This window comes from Triticum urartu, chromosome 5, assembly GCF_003073215.2.
Source record: "Triticum urartu cultivar G1812 chromosome 5, Tu2.1, whole genome shotgun sequence".
NCBI lineage: Eukaryota > Viridiplantae > Streptophyta > Magnoliopsida > Poales > Poaceae > Triticum > Triticum urartu.
In genome coordinates this window covers 409,062,416-409,085,169 of record NC_053026.1, presented here as the reverse complement: position 1 = coordinate 409,085,169, position 22,754 = coordinate 409,062,416, and the positions used below count along the sequence as shown (strand labels likewise).

Sequence of the window (22,754 nt, the reverse complement as noted above, 5' to 3'; positions counted from 1 at the left end):
AATCTAATTTTATTAGCCTATGTAATTTTGTATTTGATGATATCAAGACACGTCCAACGTGGCCGCTTGGAGAGATGCGCCACGATTGATTTCCTGGTCGATCAACACGTGGGTGGTGCGCTAGATGAGTCATCGGCGAAAAAAGAAAGAACCGGGTGCTTGAGCCTATTTTACAGTGTGGGACAAAATGATCAGTGCAGAGGCCAATTTTTAGCGCATGTTTGTTACAGTAGCGTGTAGCATTGGAACATATAGCCATCAAGTGGTCTTTCAATTTTATGATATATTTTTATTTCACTTAGCGCCTCTTTAAGCGTTTTGCATTGAAGATGACCTTAGTATTGTATATGCAGTAGGGGAGCACAAAAAAGCAGTGGTGGATCTAAGGTTCAAGCTCGGGGCATGAGGCCAGATCCTTTATATCATGTAGCAATTGCTACAGTACATGAAGGCGGCCCGGGGCGGCCTGCTGGGCTGGATCCGCCCCTGCAAAGAAGAGACGGGGTGGCATGAATTTCATGTGTGTTGATTTTTATTTGCCTTGTGCCATTATGTATGATGTGAATTTCAAAGATGCTTGCAGCTTCACTGGAGTACCAAAGGGGATGGGATTGAATAATCATTAGGTGGAAATTAACCCACCTACCAAAGTATATGTCCAAGCATATTCCCATGATATATTTACTCATAGTGCAGATATATTCCAGGCAACAAAAGAAATGCAGATCTACAAAAAGTTAAACATAAACATCTCATTCATAATCCAGACAAGGATTTAAGTCTGTATAATCACCAAATAATGATTCAATGCTACTATTGATTACTTTGTTATTTAGACAGTGGTATTGATTGGAAAGCAACACATGGTGTTGTTTTCTCCACCACCACCAAAAGGTCCCAAACCAAGAGTTTTATGTGGCTTCAGAAGTAGTGACAAACTGGCATGACATCGAACAAAATAATATTAGTACAACAATGAATTAGAAAAAAAACAAGGAGTACTGCTTGCCACTACATGATATTGAAAGATGGTTCACTGTATTCAATTGGGAAAAGCAGTGAATCATTTAGCGGCAACTTTATCACTCGAGCAATTAATAAGACGGTTTTGTCTTCACATCACTATGATTACATAGCGTTGTCTGCAACATCATCACTATGATTACATAGCGTTGTCTGCAACATCATGTATGGAAAACAAAAGTCCTTGCCTAAGAAAATTGTTGTGTATTAATAGTATAGTACTATTACAAATACCAGGCTCTAAGGGCAACTCCAATGCAGATCACCAAGTCGTTCCTGAATGTCTGGACCAGATGGTTCATGCATTTTTGACCATCCAATGGAAGTCACTAAATGTCCGCGGCTCAATCCAGACAACCCAAATCCCTCAAACTCGAACTGGGGAAGAGTTGGACAAGTCCAGACATTCGGCTGGCCCTCTTATTACTTGGTCTTTTTCTCTTGGTCCGCCTCACCGCTGTAAGTCACTAGCCCACTGTCCAGATTTGATGACTACGGTTGGATGGCCGGTTTCCCTACCGTTGTCCATGGACACATCCGAACATTTTCTCGGACATTTGGTGTTGTCAATTTGGTGACAGTGTTGGAATTGCCCTAATGTGGGAACTAGAAACACAAAATTTGAGCGTTCAGTTGTGCACGCATCTCATATTGAATGAAGAAAAAACTGGAAATTTTCAAGTTTGTGTAGAAAAAAACATGGACATTGGGCATGATATCCAATATTCCAATATGTAATTAAACATGCAAAATTCCATCAAAAATATGATAATTTATGCACCACATAAAGTATGCAAGAACCAAGAGATATTCCTTGATTAAAAAATTTGCAAGTTCACATCGGCAACATTCTTGATTTTTTCTTGCAATTTTGAGAAAGATATCTCATCCAAGGGAGGATTGAATCTAAATTTTCATTTGTCCTGAGAGCTGAAACGAATGCTGATCATTTTTCAGCCTCGGCCCTCTTCTTTTTTCCAACATGTCAACGGGGAGGGGGGGGGGGAGGGTCTCTATTCAAAGAAAAATGAGCCGGTTTATGAGAAAAACCAGGTCGAAAACCGTGATCCGGTTTATAAGGAAGACCAAATCAAAAACCTTCATCTAGTCTATATGAAAAACCGGACTCGAATACCATACAACCCTACGCGCAAAGAACACCCATTGCATATTTACAACACATCACAAGAGCCATCTACACCCCACAGGTTATGCCGAACCATCTACAAGACCGCAGTAGCATGACAATGATAGCAGTTTCAATAAATCTAACCACATTATAATCTTCGATGATACACATACAAATGACATGCCTAAATTGAAGGACAAAATTGTCATACCCCCTAATAAAAATTCAATAAACCTAACCACGTTATAGACACATTAGGATCTCGTCCTCTGTAGTGATAAGTGCAGCTCCAATCCTGCCCTCCCCCGTCGCCCCCTCCATGACGCAACTGCTGACAGCCTTACAACGGTGCTATCGAGCACTGCGATGTCATGGTGGCGATACCAACCCAAATCTTCCCAACCAAAGAGCTTCAAAGATTTTTTTTTCTAGAAAAATCTTATTCTCTAGAGTTCATACAAAATTACTGTAAACCAAAGGAGGCCTTATGCTCTGAAATGCGGTTACATTGGACATCCCTATAAAATCATGCATTCAGCGACTTTGGCATTGGACAACCGAAAAACGGATACTATCAGATCCGCCGAACTGTTTCCTGGCACTCCGCTGCAGTGCGGAAGGCGCGACATATATTGAGACAATGAATCTTGAAAAAACAGACCCAAAAAAAAAAGAACTCGTAAGGTTCCGAGGCTCTGAGCGAAACGAAAAAACTGCCGTCCCGAAAGGCGATTGACGTAGCAAAAGAGTGGATGTATGCTGCCCTTGAGAGGGCCGGAGAAAAATCGCTGCGAAATAAGACCACACGTTAGCTCCCGGCCAAGCAGCTCCACCGGCAACGAGACGGCACAGAAGCATACGGCCAACGCATCAGCAGCGAGCAACGCAACGAGACCGCACGGCCACAGCCCACAGGACACCGACGCCCCTCCAGAATCCGGACGTACGCAACGCCGCCACAGTCCACACCGGCCGCTGCCGCACGCACGCACAGCTTCCTCAACTTGACATCGTCCACCAGTGCCTGAGAACCGAAAGCTACGCCGCGATAAAACTCCGCCACTCCTTCGCCGCTGCGCAGCCGGTTGCTTGGGATGCGGACACAAGCGGCATTGATGCCTTTGATGGGCTTGACGGGTGCGTGTGATCTTGCCTTGTTTGGAGCCATTCCGGGGCATGGTTAGGTTCACCTGACGTCCAGGGAGAACGTATCCTATGGAACGCTCAACTCATGCACCAGGTGCGCCAATGGCCCATGAGCCGTCGGATTAAAATGAAGGGACAAGACCTATCTACTATGTGGGCTGCTGGAACATTGCAGAAAGGGCCTTGTAGTGTCTCTAAATGATTCCGACTTCCGAGTAATCTGGACCGATAGTATCTTGTTTTCTTCTCGCCCTCTTGTGTACTGCTGGAACTTTGGGTTAGAAAATTTTACCCAAACCTAGTCGTATTCTCTTTCTCTCTGGATTGTACTGATAATCTCTGCCTATTGGATCTCGATCAGCTGTCGTACCATCTGAATCGGCCATGCACACTCGAGTTCTTTTTACAGTCGGCCGGCGGCGGCTCATTGAGAGTGTTTCAGTGTGGTCCATATGCAGGAGCTCTAAGAATCGAGGCGTGTTCTCTTCTTCGTTTATCAATGTTATGGACATATTTTCTTTCATACTTCTGTCATCCTTTGTTTTCCGTTTTGTTTTACTGATAGATAAGTATGACCAATGCTCCTCCAAATTTAACGATGTGCACAGTTAAGGCCTATGGTCCAGCGCTCTCTCTATCGATGTGTAGTCTGGATATTGTAACATATTTTTGCAGCTCTTGCATCCCAACCTTAAAAGCAGAATGTAACTTGTATCCCCCATAAAAATAGTTCGAATAGAAATAAACAAAGGGATCTGCTCTCTGATCCTTGATTTGTAAACAAATGTAAATGGAAAGTGTCAAACTGAACTTTGTGAAATCCAAACTAGTTGTACATTGTAGCGATCCTCTAAATTAATACCCTTGTTGGGTCCTGGGTGCTGCTTGTTCTTAGCTTAGTCATTTTGGTGCCTGCAGCTCAAGAAAACTCATCATGAGGACATGATGTTTGAACAACAGTGCTTAATTATGTCCCTGGCAGCTGTATTAAATCCGTAGAGATGTACTAGTTGTATATGTGAAATTTCATAGGACCAACACTCTATTTGATTTTATGCTTCTTCACCTGAACCACACAATTTTGTTAGGTACATAACATTTTCAGGTTACTGAAGAGGAATTTGAGGTTAGGATTCTTTCCTTTGTGGTTTGCATTTCCTGTAACATATATATCAGCTTACAAAGAATTAACAGAAAAGGAACAATAAAAGCTTTAACCTGTTCCCGCAAGTGAGAACAGATTCTTCTAATCGACACTCAAACATGATTTTAGTAGTAAGAACCATGATCTGGTACAGAAATCCGGACCAAATAGTACTGAATTTTCGGCACTATAAAGATAAATGTTATCCAATCAGATCACTTTTGTTTTATCCTTTTCTTTTGAATGTACATCAGAAAATAGGTGTTGTTTGTGTTTTTCAGGTCCTCTCCAAATGTTCACTTGCAAGCTCATCTTTAAACAAAAAATGTTTGCTCTTCAAGGTAATGTTCGACTTGCATCCATTTTCTCCTTTTTAGCATTTTAAGATATCTATTTCAACTTACTAGGAGTTGCATGGTGATCAATCTATCTGTGAATGCTTCTGTAAAAAAGATGTAGTGTATGTGTAGATAAACAGTTGCAGATACAAATGACGATGTTAAACTAGAGAGCAAGAGCACATTAGATCTTTGTTTTAGGAGATGATAATTATGTAATGTAAAACTAGGTTCTCCTTGTGATTTTATTACCTTGTACATAATTTCTTACTCCATTTGTGTATATGAGTATAATGTACAAAGATATAGATATACACGCAGCACAACGAGCAACCTTTGGACGATTCCGGCTGTGGCAGCCGCTTGCATGTGTTGTTGCTTCAATGCCAATGACGGTCACCCAGGAGAGAAAAGGAGAGAGACAAAGAGAAAAAGTGTGATAGGAAGGTATGTGTCGACTAGTACAGGAGAGCTCGAGAGGGAGACTGAGATGAGAACATACATTCAGAGGAAACATGGAAACCCAAACGTGTGCCGTTGGATTGGATGCGTACGCTGTGAGATGGAAAGAGGTACAATTTGCAAATTGAACCCCGAAAGAATCCTGTAACTTAGGTACAGAAACATCCCATGGCGGCTGAGCCGTCCCGTGCCTTTCCCCATGGAGGTATCATCCCGATTCGAAAGGAAAAATCATCCAGATTCGAAATTCTTTCGCTAGGGTTAGGAGACCTGTTGGGAGATGATGCTTCCCTCTGGCAGGATCCCCTCGTTCCGTACTGGGCTGGCGAGCGGCGAGCGGCGCGGTTAATTCCTCTCCGGCGGTTGTGTCCGGCCAAGCGTGCGAGTCTCCGAGCGTTTCGGGCAGGGCCGGCGAGTGGCGTTCCGGGCAGGGCCAGCGAGCGGCGCTTCTGATTCGTCTCCGGCCAACAGTGCCAGTCCTCCGAGCATTCCCCATCGATGTCATACTAGATCTAATCCCAAGGTATGAGCATCTGTAGTGTTCGTCTTCTGTGCTTTGGCCCGGTGCTTCGAGCATTCCCCATCGATGTCATACTGTCCAGATTTTGGTCTTGTAGAAATTGCGAGGTATAATTCATTTGCTCATAATTATTGTGTGGTACTGTTATAGCACACATCTATGACTATTCATGTGTTGTTGGCTTGCTGCCTGGCGTGTGTGCTCTGTGTAACCATGGCATGCTCTACTGTCTATGAAAATTGTTATTTATCTATAAACTGCTACCCCTACTGTCTAGATGGAATTTAGATGATGATACGTATCTGAATTGAAAATTGTGTCTAGATGGAAGTTATCAAAGAGAAAACTCGAGCTGTGTGTAGGGCTTGTATGCGCTGCTGCAAATTTTGTAGATTAATTATTGTGTGTGTGGTGCTAGTAGTGTGAGTGACAGTGAGAGAAAAATCCTTGATTAATGTATGTGTTTGCCATTGCTACTAGATTAATTATTGGAGGACCATATTTTAAATAATTTTAAAATCACATTTAAAGTTCTTAAAAAACTCGAAAACAATTATACGTGATCATATGGATGTATATTGCAGTTGTGTAAAGTTTGGTGACGAAATTAATAAACATGTGAGCTATAGAAAAATGACAAAATGGTGATTTTCAAATAGTGAATAATGCACGCTCAGTTCATCTTTCCAAAAAAAAAACGATTTTGTCATTTTTGTGTAACTCACATGGTTACTTATTTCAGTATCAAAATTTACACATGTGTAATATACATCCATATAACCATGTTGATTTGTTTTCAGAACATTTTGAAACTTCAAAATAGAATTTTGACACTATTCCAAATATCGGGCTTCAATGCACCCGTCCTCCAAATTGACTTTTTGTTGTATGCATAATTATTTGTGTAGTACGACGGGAAATAAGAAATGAGCTGGTTTGGAAAATAATTCTGTTCTTTTTTTGCTAATAAAGATGACATGCACTACTGTATCTATTTGCATAGATTGTTGTTAAACTCGTTTTAATGTATTATGTATAAAAAAAGTTCAACTCTTATTTTTCAGGTTTTCTGGTGGCAGTAAAGATATATGCAGATTTCAACAACAAAAAAGACTGTTGTTTGGAGTCGTAGTAGTGCACTGATACGTCCTTCTGCGTGTGTACTCGAGTTGTGTGCTCAATGTTTGATGTATAAGTGTGAGATTTACTATGGCTGTTCAGTTAGTGATGTGTCTATCTTGTAACAAAATTCCCTAGCATAATGCGGTTGGAACATTTGCCTTAACTAATGTATGTGTTGTTGAAGCGATGCATGCATTACTGCAAGTGAATTCTGATACTAGTAGACTATATTAAAATTAGCTTCCTTCAGTTTTCTGTTGTCTGGTCTGGGGCATTGACTGTCTGTTCTTTTGGTTTCCCAAATGTGATTTTGTTGGTACAGTTTTGGTATCCATTGAGCTAGTTTTTCAATTTAAATCCAAACGTACATGGCACGCATGTGTGGTGAAGTATAGGCACAGCGCATGGCTTACAAATCCTACTTGGCTGACAAAAAAGTGGAAATAAGGGGCAAGGATGTACGCTGTAATTACTTGTTAGACCTGAGGGTGTATACGTAAAATAGCATCCCTGGTTGCGGGCGTTTTTGTGCAAATAGGGCATAGCAGTTATGATTCTATCTGGTCCATACAAATAGCATCCAACGGGCTAGGCTGAGGTTTTCAGGATTCCATTAAATACGTGGTTTCCACTTGATATTGTCTCGACTGAGATAGGCGCTTCCTGGTTCAGCAGTAAAAGGGAGGTCAAAGGGAGAACATGACTGACTCTGGAAGCGTGTTTTGTATGATTCAGCAGCACTACAAGGTCTAATTTGTAAATGTCCAGCAGCCCACATCGTAGATGGATTCTGTCCCTTCATTTTTAATCCGACGGCTGGTTGGCCATTGGCGCACCTGGTGCATGAGTTGGGGCGTTGCACAGGATACATTCTCGACGTCCAGGTCTCCAACTACTATCGCGCTAACTTTTTCTATGCGGCCAGCAAGACTTTCGGTCTCAATCAATCCTTGCATCGAAATTTTATTTAGCCTAAGTAGTTTCGCATTTGTTGTGATTGGTGTTATAAATCCATTGGGAACTATTGAAATATACTACTCCCTCCGTTTCAAAATAAGTCTCTTAACCTTAGTATAATTTTGTATTAAACCTAGCATAATATTGAGACACTTATTTTGAGACGGAGGGGGTATTGGTCTCTTTCCATGAGTTCTGACTTTTGAAATAAGTGACTGGAACATGAATCTATAAGAACCGCAAAGAAGAGAAGGGGATGGCATGAACGTGCATTGGATCTAAATTTCCCTTGTGTGCCATTCTGTATAATTCTTTTTGAACCGGGCTAACCCCTTTTCATTAATCACAAGTCATAACGGAAATAACCATTCTGTATGATATGATCATGCCCATTGGATCTCAAGGATGCTTGTAGCTCGAGGGATGAGCGCAACTGAATTAAAACAATCATTATGTGGAAATTAAACCACCTACCAAGTAGTATATGTCCAAGCATATTCTTATGGTATCACCATTCATGATGCAGATCTGTCAACACGCACGTCGCATTCATAATCCAGACAAGGATTTAAGTCCGTCATAATCGCCTAATTATGATTCCATGCTACTATTGATTACACTGTAATTTAGACACTGACATCGATTGGAAAGCAACACATGGTGTTGTTTTCTCCACCGCCACCAAGAGGTTCAAAACCATGAGTTTTATGTGGCTTCAGAAGTGGTGACAATGATGTGTATACTCCTACTGAAATATTTGGCTGGAAACTGTGGCAGAGATCAAGCAAATCAGTTTAGTACATAGCCATGAATTGGGACCAGAAAAATCAAGGAGTGCTGCCTGCCACTACACGATATTCAGGGTGGTTCACTGAATTCGTTTGGGAAAAGCAGCGAATCATTTAGCAACTTTATTAAATAAATGTGCAATTGATAAGCCGGCATCATCTTCACATCACTGTGATTACTATATAGCATTACTGTCTGCGACAATGCCGCATGGGTCACTTAACTAATAGGCATTGGTTATATACTTGTAGTTGGCTAAAAAAATCCTCATTTCATATGAAATGCGGAAACATAAGAAACATAGGATTAGAAAACCACAGGAATTTGGATCAAATAGCGTTTAATGTCATAGAAAAAACAAAAAATAATTATACAAAAAGGTTTGAGTGGATGAAAATTCTCCTCCAAAATAGTGTGCAAAGTGGTCCTAAATTCCTAAGGATCCAAATCCTCTACAAATCATATGGAACTCTTTTAAAACCCAGGAGCCCATTGTGATTTGTGAGAACTGAGAACACAAGTTTTCTGCATTCGGTTGAGCCTGCATCTCATATTGAGTTAAGGCATATGAATTTTTCCAAGTTTGTGAAAAATTAAATCATGGATGCTGGGAATGACCTGCAAAACTCCATAAATAAAGATATAAAAATTGTGCACCAGATAAAGTATACAAGAGAGTATTTCTTAGTACAATTTTTGCAAGGGCAGGGCGGCAACATTCTTGATTTTTTTCTTTTAGAATTGTTATTACAAAGACAACTCATCCACCGGAGAACTGAAGCTAAGCATGAATTTATTTTGAAAGCGGTGTTCGTCAGATAAATAAACCGAGAGAACAAAAGGGTCAGAAGGATGTAATGGAGAGCAGTGCAAGCCATGGAAATGGAAGCAGGGAAGGGAACTGAGCAAGAATACTCTGCCATTATTTGCCAAATTTTCGTTTCTCCTGAGAGCTGAGACGAAGGCTGTTCATTTTTCAGCCTCGGCCCTCTTCCATGATACACATCACATACATATGACATGCCCAAATTGAAGGACAAAACTGTCATACCCACCTAATCACAGTCCAACAATCCTAACCACATTATACACATCAGGATCTCCATCTCTATAGTGACAGGTGCAGTTCCAATCCTGCCCTCCCCCGCCGCGCCCTCGGCGACGCCACCGCCGCGGTGACCTCGCCGTCCCACAGCCTTACGACGGTGCCGTCGAGCACCGCCATGTCAAGGTGGCGGTACCAGCCCAGATCCCCCCGCCTCCTCACGGCCATCTCCCTCTCCTCCCAGCAGGGCACCGCCGTCGAGGCCGCCGACCTGATCCTCATCGACGCCGTCCGTCTCGGCAGCGTCTCGCTCTGGTCGTCGACGAAGGGCACGCCGTTGTCGTCCTCGTCCCCGTCGGCGCATTTCCTGACGCCGTCAACTACTCCGTCGTCGCCGGCGTCAGCTCCGGCCCCGCCGTAGTACGCCGTGAACCGGACCTTGGACGGCGAGCTCGGCTCGCTAATCGGGGAAGCCGGCTCCACCGGCTCGGCGAGTCTGGGCCGTGGCTCGTCAGCGGCAGGCGACGAAACGGCCTGCGTCTGCTGCTTGCCGTCCACGAGGGTGCTGCCGTGGGCGCGGGCGCCGGCGACGGGTAGTTTGTTGGAGGAGCCGACCGCGCGGATGCGCCAGAGGCCAACGGCGGCGGCGAGGGCGGCGACGAGCCAGGCGAAGAGCGAGGCGACGGTGTTGGCCGCCGCGGGGAGGGAGTAGAGGGGGAAGGCCATGGCGTCCGCCGGCACCACGTTGAGCAGCTCCATTTGCGGCGACGGCGACGGGGAGGCCTCCCGGCGGTTGTTCAAGATAGGAAGGAGGAGGCTTGGTCTGTGAGTTTGTTGTGAATGATGAGGATAGTGAGGAGGGTGGGCTTGGGTGGGAAGTGTATATATAGGTGGCGGAATGCAAATGATGGAGTTTGCAGTTTAGTACCGAGAGCTTTTGCAATTTCTATATATATTTAGTGGATGTTGGATTAGGTAAACAAGTGCACTGATACACAACTTTTTTTGCAAAACTGATGCATGCAGAATGTGCTAGGCGGAACACAATCCAGTTGCTACTGAAAAAAAAAAGCCTTGAATATTTATTATTTAACCTTTCGGCTTAAAACTTTAAAGCTGCCGAGGCATTTGTCGTCCACTTTCTTGAAAAGTGTATTGTCTCCCAAAATAAAGAAATCCTTGGACCTGTAAACAGAAAACCGGCAAAAGTCGAGGTGCGTGCGTGCAAAAGAGGCAATCTTCAGTTAATGGGAGCTGTCAAACGTAATAGTGCGGGCAAAGATGCCCGGAACTGGCATCGGCGGGGATCTGCGAGGGAGATGCTCGGAATCGAGCCCGGGAGATGCTGCGAGATATCCCATTTCCGCAGCCTGAGCCAGCGTCAGCATGCGTGCGCGCGGTTTGCAACCGGCGGTCGAGATGGCAAGTTGACGGAACCGGCTGCATGTGGGCCTGCCTGAGATATGCTGGTACTACTTCGTGGCTCCTGTAGGCCGAGAGATACATCGGTCGAGAATTATTTTCTTGTTAGGTATCGTGATATGTGATGTGCCGCGTTTGTGCTCCAATTTTTGGGAAACCGTTTCGCTCTTCTTCGGTCCGTAACCACAATTTCTTCCAACTTCGGCGTACCGGCCGAGGGCTGTGTTTGTGTTTGGTTTGAGAAAGGAAACCACCAGAGATACGGAGTATATCGGTTTGGCATGACACGAGCATCTCGTGTGATCAACGTGCTGCCCCACGTCTGAACGTTCTATCCAATCGATCACGGTTTGATCTAGGGCTAGGTGAATGGATCCTTTGCTGTTGATCGTCCTATTCCGAATGTTCGATGGATCACACCCGAGACCGGACGATTGGAGCTGCGGCCTTGTGGTTGTGGGCATCTGTGTCTGCATCCAGGTACCGGTACAGCAACAACACTTAGTCCATACCCCCGAAATCATTACATAAAGAAAAGAACACTTCACTTTTCCAGATCGCGACAAGTGGCGCACATGCAGCGCGCCATTTGTCGCAACCTGAGAGTTTTCCCTTTTTTCGTAGATTCGCTTATTCAAAACGCTTTATCTTTTAAACCGTGCGTCCAAATCTTGAACCGTTTTCACCATTAGATTCCTCGCGTCGAGATCTTCAAAACTAGATCCCATGTTGATAGGTTTTGACGAACTTTTTTTCATGAAAAAATTGGATGAAAAAAACCGGGCGAAAAAACAGAACCGGGAGCACGGTTTTTTCCCTTTCCGAAAGAGGCACACCCGTGCCTCTCGCGAAATCACACCCATGCCTCTCGTGGAAGCAAAACCATGACTCGTGGAAGGAAAAAAAACACATTTTTTTTCCATTTCCGAGAGGCACGGCCGTGTTTCTCGTGAAAGCACAACCATGCCTCTCGCGGAAGCAAAACCGTGACTCACGAAAGAAAAAAAATTTATAAAACACGTATGTTTTTCCCTTTCTGAGAGGCACAACCGTGACTCTCGCGAAAGCACAATCGTGCCTCTCGCGAAAGAAGAAAAAACAGAAAACGCGTTTTATTTTTCCCTTTCCGAGAGGCACGGCCGTGACTCTCGTGAAAGTACAACCGTGCCTCTCGCGGAAGCAAAATCATGACTCTCGCGAAAGAAAAAAAACAGAAAACACGTTTTTTTCTGTTTCCAAAAGGCTTTCCGTTTCCGAAGGGCACATCCGTGACTCTCACTAATGCACAAGCGTGCCTCTCGCGGAAAAAACCGTGACTTTCGCGAAAGAAAGAAAAAACGCGTTTTTTCGCGCAAAAACTTTTTTCCCAAATTTTTTTGATTGAAAAGCTAAGGTAGACCGGGGGAAAACCAAAACATCGAAAAAACCTGGAAAAAAACCATTTAAAAAGCCGAAAACGCGTGCGGAAAAATAAAAAAAAATCCGAAAGGAGCGTCCAGAGCGCGACACGTGACGAATGGTTGAGAGCGTGCCAAGTGGCGCTGATCGTTGCGAGGCTCCCGAAGGAGCGCTCGTTAACTAGTTGCTCCCCCATACCCCGCAGTCCCGCACGGCAGACCATCTATGTTAAGACTAAACCATGGGCTACTGCAGGAGACGACCCAACCGAAGAAGAGGAGGTGGTTCGGCTCGACAAGCGACTGAGACAGCCCAGCCCAGCGATATGCATCGGACGAGTGGGTCAAGTGAACTTTATATCGACGTGTCCCAGCTAACGTGTCATTTGGGCCATTGGTTGAATGGCTCTGCCGCCAGCTTGTAAGAGGAGAAACCTGTAACTAGCTACTGCAATTCGAATATTGAAGCAATTCCCCTCTCGACCCCCTTTCCTCCATGGCAATTCCTTGAGATTCGTAGCTAGTTGCTAACAATTGGTACTCAGAGCCAAAAATTCCCCACCCACGCTGGAGAATACTCATGACACGCGGCTGGCGGCAGCGGCGGCGCGCCAGCGGCAAGAACTCATGGATCACCTAACGCCTGAGGGCAAGGCGATTTATGGGACGATTACTCACGCAAGCGAGGCGGCTCATCTCCGCCACCAGAAGGAGCTCGACGCGCTTATTGTGAAGACCGTGGGGAGCGCGGTGGAGGCGGCGGTGTCACGCTCGATTGGAGCGGCGGTTGATAAGGCCGTCGAGGCGGAGATGGAGACCGTTGTCAACGACCTCCAGACGTACACCGATGGCGCCGAGGCGAAGCTGCTCAAGTAGATCCAAGACATGCGCATCGCCAAGGGCACCTCCTTCCGCGCTGGAGAGATGGATGGGTGTGAGCGCTCGCTGAAGGGGCCACCAGATGCAGGCGTCGCGGGGCTCTGTGCATCTATGCAAGTTCGGGGTACAGACATGTCTGCACCGTACATTCAACCTCCAGCTCAGGTACAGCAGAATTACCCCGCCCAACATCTTCCTTCTCCGGTTTACTGAATCGCGAGCGTCGGAGTGGTTCATCGTCTTTGTGAGGCCATTCCGGGCATGGGAAACTACCATATGTCGATTTTCCGAGGTTTGGTGGAGAAAATCCAAAGTTGTGGCAGACTTGTGGATTGCGGTGGCTGCGATGCAGTTTGAAGGCCCGACAGCATGTTGGTTATCTTCAGTTCAACACAAGTTTGTTCGATCATCTTAGGAAGATTTTTGCGCATATGAGACATGTCTGCACCGTACATTCAACCTCCAGCTCAGGTACAGCAGAATTACCCCGCCAAACATCTTCCTTCTCCGGTTTACTGAATCGCGAGCGTCGGAGTGGTTCATCGTCTTCGTGAGGCCATTCCGGGCATGGGAAACTACCATCTGTCGATTTTCCGAGGTTTGGTGGAGAAAATCCAAAGTTGTGGCAGACTCGGTGGGAGGATTATTTTGATATGTTTGACACTGATCCGGACTTGTGGATTGCGGTGGCTGCGATGCAGTTTGAAGGCCCGCCAGCACGTTGGTTATCTTCAGTTCAACACAAGTTTGTTCGATCATCTTAGGAAGATTTTTGCACTGCTGTGATCAACCGTTTTGGCCGCAATCAGCACCAATCCCTAGTGCGCAAGCTGTATCGTCTGCTTCAGACCGGCTCTATGGAGGAGTACATAACTCAATTCTCTTAACTTATGGACCAGTTGACTGCATATGAGCCTGAACCTAGTATGCTACATTATACCACCCAGTTTGTGGATGGATTGAAGCACAACGTCAGAATGATAGTAGCTGTCCAACGTCATGTTGATTTGGACATGGCCTACTCAATTGCTTTGGTGCAAGAGGAAGTTCGTGACAGTGAGCGAGACTGCAACAAGCGCTCTTATTCTTCTGCTTCATCTAGACAGTACAGACAACAACCTGATAATAAGGTACAAACATATGCTAGAATTGGGGATTCTCACAAAGGAACAACTGCTTCAGAGGATAAGTTAGCGACTCTCAAAGCACATCGCAGAGCCAAGGGTCCGTGTTACATATGTGGTGAAAAATGGGGCAGAGAACATAGGTGCAATACTACAGTGAAATTACATGTAGTGCAGGAATTGTTGGAATTTTCTGCACCAGAATCGCCTGATTCTGATGAGAGTGATATGGATCCAATGGTGTTATCTGCAGAAACACAATCAGCTAGTCGAACTAACAGTGCTATTCGACTCACTTGTCAAGTTTCAGGACATGAAGTAGTCCTCTTATTGGATTCTGGTAGCTCACATTAATTTCTCAGTGACAGGCAGGTCATTTAGTGGGTCAGCAACCTTTGAGCAAGGTGCAGAAAGTCAGGATCGCTGGAGGAGGACAACTAGAATGCTCTGCTTGGATTCCTAACTGTGGATGGTCAGTGGGGGGACATCAGTTTGTTACTAATTTCAAAATCCTGCCTCTGCAACATTATGATGGGATTATTGGGATGGATTGGCTCTCGGCTCAGGGAACTATGAGTGTTAATTGGTTACAAAAATGGCTATCCTTTGATTACAAGGGCACAAAAGTGGTTCTACAAGGAGATCTACCATCTGAGTGTGAATTCATTGTGGTAGAACTATAACTTATCCTAGACACATAAGAAACAAAGTGACTGTGATGGATGATGTACCTGAAGAAATTCAACAAGTCATTGCTTCCTTTGCTGATATTTTTGAGGAACCTACTGGTCTTCCTCCTCGTCGCTCTTGTGATCACAAAATACCACTGGTGGAGGGAGCTTGTCCTGTTAACATTAGACCATACATGTATTCCCCTGAGCAAAAGGCATAAATAGAACGACAAGTGAAAGAAATGCTAGCCTCCGGTGTAATTTCGCCTAACACTAGTTCTTTTGCCTCCCCAATCATTTTGGTTAAAAAAAGGATGGCACATGGCGACTCTGTGTTGATTACAGACAACTGAACATGTTGACATGACACTAAAGACTAAATATCCTCTGCCCGTGATAGATGAATTGCTCGATGAATTATCAGGCGCCTCATGGTTTTCCAAATTGGACCTTCGTGCTGGGTATGATCAGATCCGTTTGGCTCCCGGGGAAGAATACAAGACAACCTTTCATACACACAATGGTCACTATGAGTTTAATGTGGTATCGTTTGGGCTGACGGGAGGGCCATCTACATTCCAAGGAGAGATGAATGTTACTCTAGCGCCCGTGGATCATGACTGTGCAGTCGTATTCTTTGATGATATACTGGTGTTCAGTGCTACCTTAGAGGAACATGTGCAGCACCTCAAGCAAGTTTTGCAACTACTTAGGCAGCATCAGTGGAGAGTTAAAGAGTCAAAGTGTGCATTCGCCCAGCGTAGCATATCCTATCTGGGTTTGTGGTCAGTGGGAACAGAGTGTCAATAGACCCAACTAAGGTGCAAGCGGTCCTTGAGTGGCCATTGCCCCAATCTGTTAAGGAGCTTCGAGGGTTTCTTGGACTTTCAGGGAACTATAGGAAATTTGTGCGCAATTATGGTGTTATCAGCCAGCCCTTAACTCATCTCCTACGCAAGAATGTGCCCTTTGTATGGTCTACAACAACACGGACTGCTTTTGAAGTGTTGAAAAAGGCTCTAACATCAGCACCTGTATTTGCTTTGCCAGATTTCCAGGTTCAGTTTGTTGTTGAAAATGATGCTAGTGACACTAGGGTAGGTGCAGTGTTGGTACAAAAGGGACATCCAATAGCATTTGTGAGTAAGGGGCTGGGACCAAAGAATCGTGGATTGTCCACTTATGAGAAGGAATACATGTCGATTTTATTGGTTGTTGAACAATGCGCACATATTTGCAACATTCTGAGTTTTTGATTTTTACTGATCACCTCAGTTTGGCCCATCTGGTAGACCATCGCTTACATACTCCCTGGTAGCAGAAAGTGTTCACTAAGTTGCTAGGTTTGCAGTTCAAGATCAAATACAAAAAAGGGTCTGAGAATCAGGTTGCTGATGCTTTATCTCGCAGACCACATCCCAAGTCTGAATTGTTAGCGATCACTTGTCAGCACCCAGCTTAGTTGCGGGATGTGTGTGACACCTACCAACATGATCAAGAAGTGCAAGAATTGCTTACGAGATTGGCTATTCGCTCTGACTCTAAAGATGATTTTTATCTGCAAAATGGACTGATCAGGTACAAGCAGCGATTGTGGTTGCCTAATGGCTTGCCCATGACAGTGAAAATTATTGAGGCTTTCCATGCTAGTCCCCTGGGAGGACATTCAGGTGTGCCAGTCACCTTGCGCAAGCTCAAGAAATTATTCTATTGGAAGGGCATGAGTAATCAGGTGCATAAGATGGTGCAAGAATGCTTGATCTGTCAATGTGGGCTACTACAGGAGACGGCCCAACCGAAGAAGCCCAGGAGGTGGTTCGTCTCGACAAGCAACTGAGACAACCAGCCCAACGATATGCATCAGACAAGTGGGTCAAGTGAACTATATATCAACGTGTCCCAGCTACCGTGTCATTTGGGCCATTGGTTGAATGGCTCTGCCATCAACTTGTAAGAGGAGAAACCTGTAACTAGCTACTGCAATTCGAATATTGAAGCAATTCCCCTCTCGATCCCCTTTCCTCCATGGCAATTCCTTGAGATTCGTAGCTAGTTGCTAACAATCTAGTGACGACTACAAGAACTAAAGCGAGACGAAGGCGCGCCGATGTTATAGCCCCGCTCACCGGAATCGGGCACAACTTCTTGTAGTAGACAGTCGGGAAGTCGTCGTGCTAAGACCCAGGACCAGTGCACTGCTACCTCTTGAGCACTGCGTTGGATTTCCCCGAAGAGGATAGGATGATGCAGCAAAGTAGCGTAAGTATTTCCCTCAGTTTTTGAGAACCAAGGTATCAATCGAGTAGGAGGCCACGCACAAGTCCCTCGTACCTACACAAAAACAATAGCTCAACGCAACCAACGCGCTTATGGGTTGTCAATCCCTTCACGGTCACTTACGAAAGTGAGATCTGATAGAGATGATAAATAATATTTTTGGTATTTTTGGTATAGAGATGCAAAGTAAAAAGTAAAAGCAAAGTAAAAGCAAAGCAATAATAAAGTGATGGAGATTAATATGATGAGAAAGAGACCCGGGGCCATAGGTTTCACTAGTGGCTTCTCTCAAGAGCATAAGTATTCTACGGTGGGTGAACAAATTACTGTTGAGCAATTGACAGAATTGAGCATAGTTATGAGAATATCTAGGTATGATCATGTATATAGGCATCACGTCCGAGACAAGTAGACCGACTCCTGCCTGCATCTACTACTATTACTCCACTCATCGACCGCTATCCAGCATGCATCTAGAGTATTAAGTTAAAAACAGAGTAACGCGGGATAGTTTCATGCAATATGATAAAACCCCCATCTTGTTATCCTCGATGGCAACGATACAATACGTGCCTTGCTGCCCCTTCTGTCACTTGGAAAGGACACCGCAAGATCGAACCCAAAGCTAAGCACTTCTCCCATGGCAAGAACAACCAATCTAGTAGGCCAAACCAAACTGATAATTCAAAGAGACTTGCAAAGATAACCAATCATACATAAAAGAATTTAGAGAAGATTCAAATATTATTCATAGATAGACTTGATCATAAACCCACAATTCATCGGTCTAAACAAACACACCGCAAAAAGAAGATTACATCGAATAGATCTCCACGAGAGAGGGGGAGAACATTGTATTGAGATCCAAAAAGAGAGAAGAAGCCATCTAGCTACTAACTATGGACCCGTAGGTCTGAAGTAAACTACACACACTTCATCAGAGAGGCTTGGATGATGATGTAGAAGCCCTCCGTGATCGATGCCCCCTCCGGCGGAGCTCCGGAACAGGCCCCAAGATGGGATCTCATGGATACAGAAAGTTGCGGTAGTGGAATTAGGTTTTTGGCTCCGTCTCTGATCGTTTGAGGGTACGTGGGTATATATAGGGGGAAGAAGTACGTCGGTGGAGCTTCGAGGGGCCCATGAGGCAGGGGGCGCGCCCTAGGGGGGGCGCCCTCCACCCTCGTGACCGCCTCGTGACTTTCTTAACGGAGGGTCCAAGTCTCGTGGATCTTATCTGATGAGAAAATCACGTTTCCGAAGGTTTCATTCCGTTTGGACTCCGTTTGATATTCCTTTTCTTCGAAACCCTAAAACAGGCAAAAAACAGCAATTCTGGGCTGGGCCCCCGGTTAATAGGTTAGTCCCAAAAATAATATAAAAGTGGATAATAAAGCCCAATAATGTCTAAAACAGTAGATAATATAGCATGGAGCAATCAAAAATTATAGATACGTTGGAGACGTATCATGCACCAAAACAACAACCGTCGCCGATGAAGAATAACGTAGATCGAATCACCCGTCCCTCGCCAGAGTCGGGCATAACTTGTTGTAGTAAACAGTCAGGAAGTCATCGTGCTAAGGCCCATAGGACCAACGCACTAGAACAACAACCGTCGCCGATAAAGAATAACATAGATCGAATCGCACCTCCCTCACTGGAGTCGGACACAACTTGTTTAGACAGTCGGGAAGTCATCATGCTAAGGCCCATAGGACCAGCTGTAACGCCCTCGATTCGGCTATATCTCCTACGTGTCGAAGCACGACTTAGAGGCATAACCGCATTGAAAGCAATGTCGCAAGTAAGGTAATCTTCACAACAACCCATGTAATATATAAAAGGGGAAAGGATACATAGTTGGCTTACACTCGCCACATCACACAAATACATGAATAACATTACAATCATCCAATACACTCATGGTCCGACTACGGTACCAAAATAAAGATCAACCCCCACATGCGACAAAGTCCCCGATCGCCCCAACTGGGCACCACTACTGATCATCTGGGAAAGACACATAATAACGACGAGAGTCTTCATCGAACTCCCACTTGAGCTCAAGCGCATCGTCTGGAATGGTATCATCGGTCCCTGCATCTGGTTTGGAAGTAATCTGTGAGTCACGGGGACTCAGCAATCTCACACCCTCGCGATCAAGACTATTTAAGCTTATAGGTAAGGCAAGGTAATATGTGGAGCTGCGGCAAGCGACTAGCATATATGGTGGCTAACTTGTTCGCAAAAGAGAGCGAGAAGAGAAGGCAAAGCACGAACGAAGAACTATGATCAAGAAGTGATCCTAGAACAACCTACGCCAAGCATTACTCCAACACCGTGTTCACTTCCCAGACTCCGCCGAGAATAGACCATCACGGTTACACACGCGGTTGATTCATTTTAATTAAGTTAAGTTTCATGTTATCTACAACCGGACATTAACAAATTCCCATCTGTCCATAACCGCGGGCACGGCTTTCGAAAGTTCAAATCCCTGCAGGGGAGTCCCAACTTAGCCCATCACAAGCTCTCACGGTCAATGAAGGATATTCCTTCTCCCGAGACATTCCGATCAGGCTCGGCATCCCGGTTTTACAAGACATCCTCGACAATGGTAAAACTAAACCAGCAACACCACCCAGATGTGCCAACAAATCCCGATAGGAGCTGCACATATCTCGTTCTCAGGGCACACCGTATGAGCAAGACGCCGGGTAGGCCATCCCAGAGTTGCCCCTGGTAGCCCCGGACATCGCTCAGTTGGACCAACACTTAGAGAAGCACTGGCCCGGGGGGGGGGTTAAAATAAAGATGACCCTTGAGTCCGCGAAACCCAAGGGAAAAAGGCTAGGTGGCGAATGGTAAAACCAATGTTGGGCATTGCTGGAAGAGTTTTATTCAAGGCAAACTGTCAAGGGGTTCCCATTATAACCCAACCGCGTAAGGAACGCAAAATCCGGGAACATAACACCGATATGACGGAAACTAGGGCGGCAAGAGTGGAACAAAACACTAGGCAAAAGACCGAGCCTTCCACCCTTTACCAAGTATATAGATGCATTAAGATAATCAAGATAATATAGTGATATCCCAACAATAAACAATGTTCCAACAAGGAACGATCTCCAACCTTCACCTGCAACTAGCAACACTATAAGAGGGCTAAGCAAAGCGGTAACATAGCCAATCAACGGTTTGCTAGGACATGGTGGGTTAGAGGTTTGACAAGGAAATTTGGGAGGCATGATAAGCAAGTGGTAGGTATGGTAGCATAGGCATAGAAAAAGAGCGAGCATCTAGCAAGCAAAGATAGAAGTGATTTCGAGGGTATGGTCATCTTGCCTGCAAAGTTGTCAGAGTTGACTTGATCCTCGTAAGCGAACTCAACGGGATCCTCGTTCACGAACTCGTCTTTCGGCTCTACCCAAAAAATAACAACAAACAAACGGAACACAATCAACCACGTGAAATGCTCAAGCAACATGATGCAAACATGGTATGATATGCGGGATGCGGTATGTGATGTATATGAAAGATTTGACAAGGAATGATTGAACATGGAATCAACTTGGAAATCCAAGAGTGCCACTGGAAAGGTGAGGTGATTTCGGTTGAAATCAATATAAAGATCACCGTAATCGGATGCATGGTTTGGAAATGGCAAGCAAAATAAATATAGCACCGGTCTGCGATAATCAGCAAGTAGCCACCTAAATGCATCAAGATAATTATGCTACAACACTCAAACATGACAACAAAATACATGGCAGGGATTCACGCATGATGCTTGACAAAAGATGAACACTAATCTACGGCTAATTCATCCATTATCAGATTCAAACAAGCATGGCAAAAGTGCAAATGATAACAGGTTTCAGACTTGGTGAAATTAACACAAGTCTGGAATTTATCATCAGGAAGCACACTTTAGAGCATGAAAAGTACATGATCCAGGAACTTAACATGGCAAAGTAAGGCATGGCATGAAGCTAATCAAAGCACTTAATAAAAGTCCCTTAGTGACCTTGAGCCAAAAGGGATCAGAAAATACAATTGCAAGCATGTGAACATGGCAAAAACATAAACAGAACTCAGACTTAGTGAAAAACTGGAGCATGCAAATCAGTTAACGAGTAGGCATGTTCACGAGCTCGATGCACTCACTACAAAGCATGGCATGACAAACTAAGCATACACCCATCAAGAATACATGACATAGAAGCTAGACAAGCCAAGAACAACAACATAGCATGTACGGATCAATAGCAACATCCTCGGCAAAATCGCTAATCATGTCAACAATCTGCCAGGATTCACGATATAGCAAAAGTAGAGCTTGATTGACTCAAGCTAAGCTGCTCCATAAATACAAACAAAGACATGGATGGATAGAGCACCACAATGTTAACAAATCATCCTTACTGATCATCCTCAAAAGAGGCACGGATCACTAGGAAACAACATGAACATATGGCATAACGACAAAATCAGGACAATGACTTAGAGAAATTCTAAGTCCCTGAAATCAGCATTACCGATTACGCTACTTTGCAAGCTTGTGCTAGTCACCAGAGATATCACAAAAATACATGGTAAGCACCTATGTAAAGATGGCATGGCATATAACAAAACTCATGTAGAGCTCAGGAGCATAGCATGCACACATTACTCATGGCAAAAATGACAAATAGCTATTTGACGAAACAGATCTGACCAATTCACCACATAGCCCTCTTCCAACAGCATTTCGGGCATCAAGAGGAGCTCGAATGAAAATGATGCAATGAGATGAAATGATGTACTCGTCGAGGGAACATTTTGATATGCTACACGCACAAATCGGATCTACGATGAGAGAGTTACGACATGATAAAAAAGCCTAAAAAATTAGGGTTATGGGATAAAAGTCAACCAAGAGTTTTTCTCAGATCCAGATCCAGCGCGCGGATTACGAAGTCCTGTTCGCCGGAGACGAAGAACTCGTCGGAGAGAGCCGTCGGCGTCGAGGAAGGAGGCCGGAGCTCGGGGACGGGGTGGAGGAGCTCGCCGGCGTCGACAGCCGGAGTAGGCGCCTAGCGCGGGCGGTGGCCGGGTCGCCGGCGACGAGCGGGCTGGGCGGCGCGGTGGCGGCGCCGGTCGCCGGAGGGTTGGAAGAAGGCGGAACGGGCTGTCCGGGCGGCGGGGCAAGAGGCAGGCGGCGGCGGTGTGGTCCCGGGCCGGGAGGGCTCGCTGCGGGCCTCCCGGGCCGGCGGTGCGCGGAGTGTGGTGGCGACAGGTGTCGGCGGCGGCAATTTCATCCGCTA

The 22,754-nt window shown here is 45.1% G+C and overlaps 1 protein-coding gene and 1 long non-coding RNA gene across 2 annotated transcripts; one reads left to right on the top strand and one right to left on the bottom strand.

Moving 5' to 3' along the window:
• Positions 1-5,322: 5,322 nt before the first annotated feature.
• Positions 5,323-7,139, top strand: LOC125556096. Its single transcript, XR_007304999.1, has 2 exons — positions 5,323-5,765; positions 6,827-7,139. It is a non-coding gene; the product is annotated as an uncharacterized LOC125556096 (long non-coding RNA).
• Positions 7,140-9,532: 2,393 nt separating this feature from the next.
• On the bottom strand, positions 9,533-10,540 carry LOC125509356. Its single transcript, XM_048674320.1, has one exon. It carries the CDS (start codon positions 10,432-10,434, stop codon positions 9,739-9,741), a length of 696 nt encoding a protein of 231 aa, XP_048530277.1. The 5' UTR covers positions 10,435-10,540; the 3' UTR covers positions 9,533-9,738.
• Between the last annotated feature and the right edge of the window lie 12,214 nt (positions 10,541-22,754).